Source organism: Montipora foliosa, chromosome 13 (assembly GCF_036669935.1).
Source record: "Montipora foliosa isolate CH-2021 chromosome 13, ASM3666993v2, whole genome shotgun sequence".
Taxonomy (NCBI): domain Eukaryota; kingdom Metazoa; phylum Cnidaria; class Anthozoa; order Scleractinia; family Acroporidae; genus Montipora; species Montipora foliosa.
In genome coordinates, this window is record NC_090881.1 from 41,894,700 (window position 1) to 41,907,199 (window position 12,500).

Below are 12,500 nucleotides of genomic sequence, written 5' to 3' on the forward strand. Positions count from 1 at the left end.
AACGGCACAGATGATATGCCACTGTTTCCCTATGGACTCGCCGCTTGATAACCACTCATTTATTATGTGCATGATAATTACCTTTATAACAATGCAACCTTTCTTTCAAGGTATTTTCTTTTGGTTTCTTAAAATGAATGGATGCTTTCCTTCCCAGTATGTACTGTCAGCACCTCCATTGCGCCATCCAACTAACGTAATCGACGCTGGACAGTTGGAGTATCGACGGCTTGAAAGTTTACGGATGAAACCGTGTATCGTATAATCAATGTTTTATTCACTATGATAATTATTCGATCTGAAACGAACAAAATTACATAACAATTACTGAGATATTTGAATACGCGAAATCTCTGAGCAAATGAACAGAAAAGAATCAAAATAAAAGACTGAACTAAACTTACCTCTGTGGCGGGTTTCCGTAAACTACGAACTCTTGAAACTGAACAACTCAACGGTTTAAAACTGCTGAAACTGGTTGACTTAAACTACTGAAACTGATTAGCGACTAACTCATATCCTTTCAAACACGTGCTATTAACTGATCTGAAACTTAAGCCCTAGTCACTCAAATGAAATCTCTTAAAATGCCAATCAAAGCTTTGTGCGTTTCCGGTACTAATTAATCAGTTCTATCGCTGTAACATTTCCTCCGCCCCGATGAAGGAAGCGTTCTTCACCTTACTCAAAGCCTTCGGCTGGTTGCACTACTGCTATCTTCGTGATAGGTCTTGAATATTCGCCAGTTGGTGTTTTTACTTTCACGTTCCTGACTTTTCCGTCCTGTCCTGGGTACACTTCTATTACCCGTCCGGTAATCCATTTTCCTCTCAATGCATTCGAATCTTGTACCATGACAAAGTAACACATCTCTTGTCCACCTTCTCCAGAAGGAGTCCACAATCTGCTGGATGAACTCTACTCTTTTCCTTGGGTTCCTTGTCTCACTGAATGGGCCCTGCGGAACTTGACGAGACGCTCTACCTAACAGCATATCGTTCGGACATAAATAAGCTCCATCGTCTAGATCATTTGGAACTCGACCAATCGGACGTTGATTGACTAGGCTAGCAACTTCTAAAAGACACGTATACAATTCAAAAGGCGTAAAGGTGTGATTTCCCATTGCTTTCTTTATAGCGGTCTTGCAACTTTTTACAAGAGCCTCTGCGCAACCATTCTGGTGTGGTGCTCCTGGGGTTGTAAACTTCCACGGCATTCCTTTATCGGCACAATATTCTCGAAGTGTTGCAATGTCCCATCCTTCAATCATCTTGCGGAGTTCCCTTTGAGCCCCTACCATCTGCGTTCCGTTGTCGCTTATCATCATAGCGGGGTAACCTCTGATGGAAAAAAGTCTGCGAAGCGTTTAAATGAATTCCATGGTAGAACAGTCAGTAGCTATTTCTAGATGGACGGCTCTGGTGTTGAGGCATGTGAAAATAACTCCATAGTACTTCGCCGTTTTGTTTCTTCCAATTTTTACCGTGAAGGGACCGAAATAATCGCACGACGTATAGTGAAATGGCGGGGTGTCTGGTGCCGTTCGGTGTTGAGGTAGGTCGGCCATGTTCTGCGTTTCTGTCTTTGGTTCCATTTCTCTGCAAAAAACACACTTGTACTTGACTGCTTTTGCAAGGTCGTGACCGCGCACTATCCAATAGTTTGCTCTCGTTTTAGCTACTGTTGTCGCTACCCCGGGATGTCCGTACCGATGAGCTTCTTGTATGATAAGACGTGATACGATGTGGTCATGAGGTAACAATACTGGGTGCTTTGTTTCATAGGATACGATTGCCTTGTCGACGCGTCCTCCAACTCGGATAATGCCTTCATCGTCTACAAAGGGACTTAGCATCTTGAACTCGTTGTTCACCAGGCGGTTCTGTAGGCCTCTCTGTGCGTATCTGATAACATGTTTTCTGCCTTCCTCTAACTCTTGAGCAGATAGCGGTCCTTGACACATTTGGGACTCGTTAGTTTGCTTTATCTTGGCTAAAAACTTTCTCTTCATCCTGAGTACCCATGTCATCACGCGAACTAGTTTCGTCCAACAGGAAAATCTATTGCTGTCAACTATAGTTGGCGAGAATGCCACAGCTCCTACATTCAACGTCTTCCTACATTCCTTCTCTACTTCTTCTTGGTTCGGCTCTGGTTCGCGCTGGGGCCACTGTTCTTTAGGCAGGGGTAAAAAATCTGGTCCGGACTGCCATCTCCCTGACAACTCCGTAACCACTATACCACGCGAGACATCATCTGCTACGTTGTGTCGGCTTGGAATATGCTTCCACTGTGCTGGGTCGGTTTGACTTTGAATTTCTCCTATTCTGCTAGAGGCAAACGGTTTGTAACGCCTGATCTTGCCACGAACCCATGCTAACACGATGGCACTGTCGGTAAAGATGACGGTTTCTTTGAATTGGAAACGAGACTCTTCCTTGATTGTGGCTTGTAATCTGGAAGCTAATACAGCCACTTGTAGCTCAAGCCGCGGGATTGTGATCTGTTTGAGGGAAGCTACTCTTGACTTGGCTGCTATGAATCTGATGTCAAATTCACCCTTCTCTACTGCCCATCTGATGTAAGCACATGCGCCAAATGCGTCTTGAGATGCGTCTGCAAAGACACAAAGTGTCGGTTGGGAATCTGCGGGTTCCGGTGGGGATAAACTTCTTGGAAAAGAAACTTCATTAAGCTCTTTCATTTCCTTGAAAAGACTGAGCCACTTCTCTTTCACTGCTGAAGGGAGGTCTTGGTCCCACTCATATCCTTGCTGCCATAGCTCTTGAAAGCCAATCTTACCTCGTATCAGAAAAGCTGCTGCGAAGCCAACAGGGTCATAAATTCTTGCTATTTGACTGAGGATACTTCTCTTAGTCCATTCGCTTGAGTTTAGGAAGTCTATGGTTTCAGATTTCACTTTGAACTTAAAGGAATCTTCGGTAGAGTTCCACACAAAGCCTAAGACCTTATCCTCTCCTGATCCATTAGGAACGCTCACGTCTTCATTCTGTTTATTGCCAGTGTCCTTTATATCTCTATTTGATTGCCATTCTTTAATGCTAAAACCACCTTTGGCTAACACCTCATCAATTTCCGTCGTCAGCTGCCGGGCTTCTGACACAGTTTGCACTGAGTCCAGAATGTCGTCCATGTAGCTGTTTTTTTTCAGTGTCTTTGCTGCACTCAGACTGTGATTTTCTCCTTCTGCTGCTGTTTTTCTGAAGGCTATCTGTGCCATAGCTGGCGCTGGTTTGTCACCAAACGTCAAAACGGTCTTCACGTAGGTGTCAGGCTTTCGATCTATCTCCATACTTCTCCACGGGAATCGATGTACGTGCTGGTCTTCCTCTGGTATCAGAATTCTGTGGTACATCTTGGATATGTCACCACTGATGGCTACTTGATTTTCTCTAAAGCGCAGAACGACCCCCAAAATACTGTTTAACAGGTCCGGTCCTTTTAACCAATAGTCGTTCAGTCGGTGGCCTTGATATACCGAGGACGAATTGAAAACAATTCTTATGGGCGTTCTCTTTTTATCTGGTCTCAAAACCTCGTGATGAGAGATGTAATGCACAGGACCAGTGTATTCTGCCAATTCCGCGTCTGTTAACTTTCTAGAAAACTTCATTACTTCCATCTCTTGCATCTGCTCGTTATATGCTTTAGCGTTCGCTTGGTTCTTCATTAATCGGCGCTCTGTTGCTTCTAACTTTTTCATAGCTTGTGACCGGTTATTGGGGAGAAACTTGGGATATCCGTTTTCCACGGATAGGGAATCATCCATTGATTTCTCACTTTCTTGCAGGAGTTTTGTATCATTCTTGTTTCTTTTCGTTCTGACTGGGTTAACTTATCCGCTAAGCAGACACAGGGTTTCACTGCTACTCCCATGGATTCTGTGGACCAAAATTCTGACAGATCAACAGGAACAGTGTAGTTGACGAGAAATATTCTATTTGTTTCTTGATTTTTGCTGGTTGTTGCCCCAAATACCACCCATCCAAGCGGTGAATTCCTGGTCACCAGATTTTCTGATTGTCTCGTCTCGCCAATGTACATTTGGGCGTGGTCTATACCAATAAGTAGGTCTACTGGACCAGAGCCTCGATAAATCTTCTCTTTCGTCAGAAGTGACATTTTTGAAGCATCCTCCTTCGAAATTCCGACAATGTCATCGCTTATTCGGGGAATCCCCATTGCCTTCACAACGAAACTTCTCCTGTTAACTAGAGAGGTTAGTTGTACCTTGAACTCTTTTGTCTTCATTTGCTCCTCTTCTCCGCCTATTTTGGTTATGGTAATTGAAACGTTCTTCCCGTCTAGTCTAAGAATCTCTGCTGTCTCCATACGAATCAGACTTAGTTGAGCTCCAGAGTCGAGAAGTACATTGCCACGCTTGTATAATCCTTTCCCTCCTATTTCTGCTGAGATAATCGGTAGTAATGCATCTTGACTATCCAGGACTGAAGAGATGCTTACTCTGACGTCTGCATTCCTGTGCAGCAGAGGATGATGGTAGTATTTGCATTGCTTGCCGTTCACCGTTTCTATACATTGTGTTCTTCTGCTACAGTTGGACATTCTATGTTCCCTACCCGCTCTTTTAAGGCAGCTAAAACAGGCGTGGTTCTCCTTGGCGGCATTCAAACGCTCATCTTGAATTAACGCAGCAAATTTCAGGCACTGATCCGGCCAGTGAGTTGAACTTTTACACAGCCAACATTTAAAGGTTGATACTTTGCTTCGTTCTTCATTTCCTTTAGTTGCGTAACAAACTGCGTGATGAGTACTAATTGTCCTGAGGGGCGCGGTGGCTCGCATGCGCGGCTTCATGTCAGTGGTCATCCACGTCATCAGATGATGGAGAGTCGCCGGCTTGCCGTTCTTTTCTAGATCTCTCGACCAGACTTTTCTGTCATCGGCACACATTTTCTTTTCAATTAATGACAACATATGACTGTTATCCATGTCACCTGGAACTCCAATCTCTTTCAACGAGTTGTAACATCGTTTTACAAGGTGGACTAAGTCGCAAAATCGAGCATCTTCGCCTTCTCGGAGTGGCTTAAACTTAACTACATCTTGCATGATGGTGTCAGAGACAACTCTAGGATCGCCATAAATTGAGTCCAGATATTCCCATGCTGCGGTGTAATCTGTCCCTATTCCCTTAATTAACTCAAGCGGTTTGCCTTGGAGACACGTGCGCAGAAAAGTGATGGCATCGCGCGTGCTGTACTTCGATTCAATCGCGTGTTTAAAGTCTGCCTTAAATATTGCATACTCTCTAACGTCTCCGGAGAATTTAGGCATCTTTGGTTTCTCCATTTTAAAGCCACACGAATCACCAGCGGTATTTTGATTATTTTCTTGATTATTCACAACTGAGGTGTTACTAGCGGAAGTGTTAATACTTTGGTTTCCACCCGACTGCATTCCTAAGATTCCACTGTTGTTTTGTGGTGGACTCGATGACCCAGGATAAGTTTCAACAACATCGTTTAAAATATCATCTTTCGTACTAACTGAAATTTTCTTTACTGTTTCTGTTTCATCAATGTACTCTTTTGCCTGAACCTCGACTCTCACAAACATTTCTTGACACTCTTCGAACCACATTTCCTCTTTCTCAAATTCTTCATCATCTTCAATCAATTTTGTTAATTCTTCATGCTTCTGAGTGAGCTTCTCGTATGCCTCCTGAACTTTAGCAAGTGACTCTCTTACCTCGGTAGCTGGACGTTTGCTTTCGATTGTGTGTCGAAGGGATTTTCCAGCCCTGGTTAGCGCTGCTTTTCCATTTCGGCGGGTGACCTTTGCCTCTTTAAGAGCTTCTGACATGTCGAACTCCTCGTGACCTCCAGGTTAGCGTAGAAATCGAATGAAGTGGACAGTTGGAGTATCGACGTTTTGAAAGTTTACGGAAGAAACCGTGTATCGTATAATCAATGTTTTATTCACTATGATAATTATTCGATCTGAAATGAACAAAATTACATAACAATTACTGAAATATTTGAATACGCGAGATCTCTGAGCAAATGAACAGAAAAGAATCAAAATAAAAGACTGAACTAAACTTACTTCAGTGGCGGGTTTCCGTAAACTACGAACTCTTGAAACTGAACAACTCGACGGTTTAAAACTGCTGAAACTGGTTAGCGACTAACTCATATCCTTTCAAACACGTGCTATTAACTGATCTGAAACTTAAGCCTTAGTCACTCAAATGAATTCTCTTAAAATGTCAATCAAAGCTTTGTGCGTTTCCGGTACTAATTAATCAGTTCTATCGCTGTAACAGACGCCATATTGAAATTTGTCTATAATTCTCAGGGTGTAATAAAAATTGTGGTTACGGATCCCCTAAAAACGGGCACCACACATGCTCTTAAAAGCGAATGTCGCTAAGGCTTGCGCAAAAATGGAAATGGTCAAACAAAACCTTCCTTCATACTTTGTGTAGTTAGTCCTTGGGATGAAACTACTCACAGTGGTATTTGTTTGATTTCTAAAGAAAACCTGAGCTGAGAATCGGGGGGGGGGGGGGGGGGTGGAAGGAGGGGGGATTTATGCCTGGTAATATGTTAAGGGAAATTTTGCATCTTAAAAATTGGAGTTTTGTTAGCAAAATATTTCCTTGAAAGGTCAGATCAACAGTTAAAAATCTACTTATATCATGGCAAACTTTCATTCTTCTTCTGAAGAAACATGGTATCAGTTTTTCACCCTCCTCTCCAGCCCCCAAGTGACCCCTAAGCCTTGTCATTTACAAGGGGGTGAGAGGTTTTTTTTAAAAAGCTAAAAATAAATCATGTTCTAACCAACGTTTCCCTTCTTAGCATTCAAATTTGGATCCAAAGTAAGAGTGGATGTGAATATTTCACTCTTTGTGAATCGTTTGTTGCTAAAAACTCCGCGGGCACTCCACAAGTTTCTGCAGGCCAATCAATTTCAAATCTGTACCTCAGACAAAATTTTGATTTTTCGTACTTTTTGTTCGCAATTATTTTTCTTTCAAATAACGGTGATTTCACGCAAGGCCGTTAGAATATCTCCTATAGAATACATTTAGCTAGGTTTGACAGTCAGATATCAAGCAGATTTGCAGTTATTAAATTTCAAAAAACCACATCTTCTGGCAAGCCGTTCATTCATGCAAATTACTGTCTTCGGGTAACTGGGCAGCAAAATTTATAACTAAACTGTCCAGGAAAGTTAACGGCACTGAAGGGATCTATAATAGGTAACGTGAATCATACGTACCACTAACAAAGCTATCAGTTCGAGAAACATTTCAGAGCCAACGGGAAATCACACAGAAGTCTGTGGTTCCTGAAAGTCTCATTCACGTGGAGAGAATGCATGCTGAGTTCTCATGTTTGATGACACCTCAAAGGGTTCCTTTACCACGACACCCTGTCCAATTTCCTGCACCTGCAAATGGATTTAGCTGACAAATATCTTGCACCTTTGTATTTCAGAAAGGGATTCAGGTAATACCTTTTTGCAATTCAGTTCGTACCGGCTGCCTTGTCATGATGTAGAGAATGCTGTTTAAAGCACTCTTAAACTTCGGGATGCTTAACTTTGAAATTCCTAGCCTCAAAATTGCTGGCAAGCCTTTAAATTGTCATGCAGTACGAAAGCAGCGAAGTTCTATGACTTCAGGCTCACCAAGGGTTCAGTAGTGTGTTTATGTTTGTGCGCGTTTCCGCTGACCACTTCTTATTGCTCGCAGCGTGAGGAATGCCTATGGAGAACTTGAGCAATATCAGATTTCTTCCTGCTCTTTATCCTTAAAGGGAACCTCCGCTAAAACAACAAAATAACCTTAAACCACAGAACATAATGTTAACAATAAAAATTGTTCAAACTTTTTCCAATGAAAGCAGTTTGTATCCAAAAAAAAAAGAATTTCAAAAGCGCTTGTTTTGGCTTTCAAATTTCCCGGGTGCCGCCATAATTGTGATGTGTGGTGGTGGACCTATTGTTGGGGCACAAAAAGCCTTTGTTCTGGAACAATAGGGCAACCACGACACGTCGCAATTATTCAATATGGCGGCGCCCGGGAAATTTGAAAGACAAAGCAAGCCGTTTTGAAGGAAGAAATCTGGTATTGTTCAAGATCTCCTCAGGCATTCCTCGCTCAGTGAGCAGTAAGAACCAGGCAGCAGAGACGCACACAACCATAAACACCGTAAACCTTTGGTGAGCATGACATCATGGTTTTTCGCGGCTTTCGTACTCCGAGGTGGAAGCTGAATAATTGGATCTCGATTATTAATTGCTCTTTGTGTGTTTTGTTTGAATTATTCATTATTCTTTTTAAATTTTTGTAGGCTATTCATTATTCATTATTGCTTCAACGCATGAAGGACTTTCCTCTGTTAAATTGGAGTTTAGGTTCAATATTATAACACATTTGGTCATAATATGATACTGTCATATCATGCTGAGAAATCTACTCGCTTTAATGTCTTGTCAAAGTTACATGTAACTGCTATTACAATGTAACTTTCACATTAGCTCGTAGCCTAATCCGCAGGCCACTCCCCAGCTTTGCAACCATGGCAGAACCCCTGCGGTCAATCTCAAGGCAGGGCGTCTCATTTGTATGGAGCATCGAGCAGGAAGCATCGTTTCAAGAACTGAAACGGCACCTGGCCAGCACACACTTAAGTAATAGCGGATGCCAGTCCAGTGGGCCTAGGGGCGGTGTTGATGCCACAGAGGAATGGGGAAGGCCGAGCAGTTTGTTATGCAGCAGCTCCAGCCATGTGGAAAGATGGTACAGCACGGAGGAGAAAGAGGCCCTGGCGCTGGTGTGGGCGTGTGAACGCTTCAACTTATCCCTGTACGGGGTTCAGATATAGTCGATCTGGTAACAGATCACGAGGCCCTGAATGTGACTTACTCTACGGGGTCCAAGCCATCAGATCGTATCAAGAGCTTAGTACCAAGACTGCAACATTACAACAAAAAGATACATTGTGTCACATCCTGGAACAATATTGCCGATGCACTTGCACGTTTGCCAAAGATCTCTGCATCACGGAAATGCTGTTCTGATGATGAGCATGTTCGAATGGCTGCATTAGGGTCTGCACCTGTAGCCTTAAAGATTCACGAAACTGAGAGAGTCTCGACCGAAGATTAGGAGCTGCAAGTTATGCGTGGTCGCCTTGTTAGTGGAAACTGGAAGGGAGCTCCAAAGTCATATGTATGTGTACGTAACGAACTGAAGTTTTTTGGCCATGTCGTCCAACGTAGTAAGCGAAAGTGTGGTGGCCAGGTGTAGATAAGGATGCAGAACGCAAGAGTCGAGAGTGTTTTAGGTATCGGCTTGTCACCTAGGAGACTGTAACTTCATCTGTGACATTCAGAGACCATGGCAAGACCTGTCGCTGGACTTACTTGGGCCGCTAACAACAGGGGAGCACTCGTTAGTGTCAGTATTGTTAGTTTATTTCAGTCGTTGGGTGGAAGTTGACGTGATCCTCTTTACTACGTCAGAAATGATCATTAAGTGCTTATACATGCACAGGGAGCAGATGAGCCCAAAATGTGTTGCCCATGGGTTACAATCCGTGAAAAAAGGAAGGAGGAGAAAACCGCGAAATACGGACCGCTCCATTGGGAATCAAAGCAGAAGTACCATGGATATGAAGTGAAACAATGTGATATTATAATGGACGTATTGGGGGAATGGTGCTGAGACTTAGAAGCAAAGCTGAAGGAGCTGGTCGGAAGTAAGAGTAAGGGAGTTCTTCAAAACATAGATAAGGCTGTATTCTCGTGAACACTTAACGTCTCTAGGACGTTTTAAGTCGCAAGAGATGGCATAAGCCGCCCAGATGGCATATGATGGCACGCAGATGTGCTTTTGATAGCTCTGCGATCTTACTTCTGTTTCTGGCTTTATCTTTTGTAATTTTTGGCAAATACGGTCACCTTCATCGTAATTTGCCTTTCTTTAACGAAGTTACCTTGAATATTTCGCTAGAGTGCGAACAACACTCGAACTATTGAACGCGGCGGATGTCGATGAAGGCCTAGACTTAGCGAACATTGCAAGCGCTGTATTGTTGGCAACCTTAATATCAACAGTCTTCCCTCAAAATTTTTAGATGTCCGAGACTGGATTGGGTCATTTGATATATGAAGCATTCAGGAAACAAAAAATCGATAGCACATTTCCGAATTCTCATATTTCCGTCCAATGCTATAATTGAAACCGACGAGATTGCAAGAAAGGCGGCGGAGGAATTTTAGTCTATGTTCGTAATTCCATTCCTTCATATCAACTGAAAACCAATCGTGGAGAAGTTGAAGCAATTATTGTTGATATTCAACTAGGTCAAGAACACTCCTCGCCTCTGTCAGCATACAAAGGTCCATCCGTAAAGAATGAGATTTTAAGGAAAGAATTGAGTGCTCTCTTGGATCTAGCTATTTCTAATCGCCCTGAAGTGATTTGTATTGGAGATCTTAATTGTGATTAGGAAGAAAATTGTTGGTTCTTCTAAAGAATCCTGCCTAGATGTAATATTGAGCAATTTACTCTCACTTACTCTGAAATCTGGTACTGTTGACATTGGATTGAGTGATCATACGCTAATGTACACAATTTTTAATAAGAAGTTATTGAAGCCGAAAGCCCGCCTTATAAAAGGAAGGTGTTTTGAAAAGTTCAATGATGAGAAATTTAACAAAGATCTGCATTTCGTTCCATTTCATGCGTTTTACGTATTTGATAACATAGATGACACGTACTGGGAATGGGAAGAGTTACATAAAAATGTAGTGGATGATCATGCTCCCATCAAATTTACCACCCCAGAAATACGTAACGCCATTAGTCAAAGGAATGCTTTCAAGCGTAAATATAACAAGTCAAGAACGCCTGACAACTGGGAGTCCAACTGATCATGCGTAAACGCATCGTAACCATGCGACGCAAGTCCGTGATTAAGCATTTTGATCAGTTATGCATAAATGCCGCCGGGAAACCTTAAGAATTCTGGAACTCACTTCGTCCTCTGATGCATTCAAAAAGATGCGCACCAAGTGGATATATCACGCTCAAAGAGAACAAAATAATTAAAAATCAGAATCAAGTTGCAGAGATTCTCAATAGTTATTTTAAAAATGTGACAGAAATCCTGGACATCCAACAGTACACTTCTTTTGCAAATCAACCGCACTTGTCAAATATTCCAGGGAACTGGAATTAATCATGAGTAGGTTAAGACTGCTCTGCAGAGAATGAAAGCAAACAAAGCAACTGGTCATGACCACATACCACCACGTGCACTCAAGGCGTCCATCAATTACACGGCTTCTTAGTCATCTTATTAATACTATCATCACTTCGAGAGTAGTCCCTGACTCCTGGAAACGAGGAAAGATTGTACCACATCATAAAAAGGACTCACAATTAGAGAAAGAGAATTTCCGACCGGTCACAGTTCTTCCAGCTATGTCCAAGAACTTTGAACATCTTTTTCATCAACAATTGAAATTGACAGTTCATTTAGAGAAGATTGTTCATAATTCTATGTTTGGATACAGAAAATATCCCTCGCAGGGATTTCGCCCAGAAGGCGAAATCCCGAGGAGGCATTCTGGTACAGTAGCTCGTGCTTATATTAATATGTACAGTTGAAACATACAATCAGTAGGGTAGAAAAAATCTCGATTTGCTTGATCAGGGACCGCATGGAATCGGTGGGTAATGATGGCGTTTTCTATTTTTTGCGCTCACAAGTAAGAGATGGTTAGGATGACGTAAACAGAACATTTCCAAAGGGAGTTTGTGAATTGTGACATCACGATAAACAGGGGTAGCAGTTAATCACAAATCCCAATTTCGGTTGCAAAGTGTATCTACATCTACATGTTCCAGCACTCGGCAAAGTCCCTTTTTTAGCTTATGGCAGTTTCCTGCTTAGGTGGCCTCATATACCGTAAGCCTTTTTAGACACATCACTGCTAAGCTGGCCACTTCTGCTAGAAAGAACAGGACAGCCACAACACCGGGGACTACATCTTCTACTCTAATCGAATAGTGTGTGGGTTCTTTAACGTCCCACAGGGAACTTATGAACAAAGAAGGTATTTGTGAGACGGGGCTAATTTTAAAAAGAAACACGTCACTAGTGACACTAGCGATCGCGAAGTAAATGTTGTTTAAACTTGATAGTATCGGGGCCGGCCAGAGCAAGCGATAGTTGCAGAATATGCAGAGCCGCCTTCCAAATTAAACTACTTATTGTATAATTCCTTAGTGTATTACAGTATGTATTATCTCATTTAGTGTTAATGAACTTCTATTTTTATTAGTGTTGTAATGAAGTCGTGTAAAAGAAAACATGGTTTAGTCGTAACTTGAATAATTAAATTAACTATGTATAGATGGGTAAAGATGTGGTGCTGGTTGGTTGTTGAAGTGGCGCAAGGTTGTTGACGTGTAGGAAAGCAAAGAGTTG

General features: G+C 42.3%; 2 protein-coding genes across 2 annotated transcripts in view; one reads left to right on the top strand and one right to left on the bottom strand.

Annotated features, from left to right (window-relative positions):
• Positions 1–12,500, top strand: part of LOC137982393 (neurotrimin-like) — a 77,817-nt gene that overhangs the window by 19,520 nt on the left and 45,797 nt on the right. The gene's annotated exons all lie outside the window — the stretch shown is intronic.
• On the bottom strand, positions 3,724–5,850 carry LOC137983501 (uncharacterized). Its single transcript, XM_068830657.1, has one exon. The coding sequence runs from the start codon at positions 5,848–5,850 to the stop codon at positions 3,724–3,726; it is 2,127 nt and encodes a 708-aa protein (XP_068686758.1).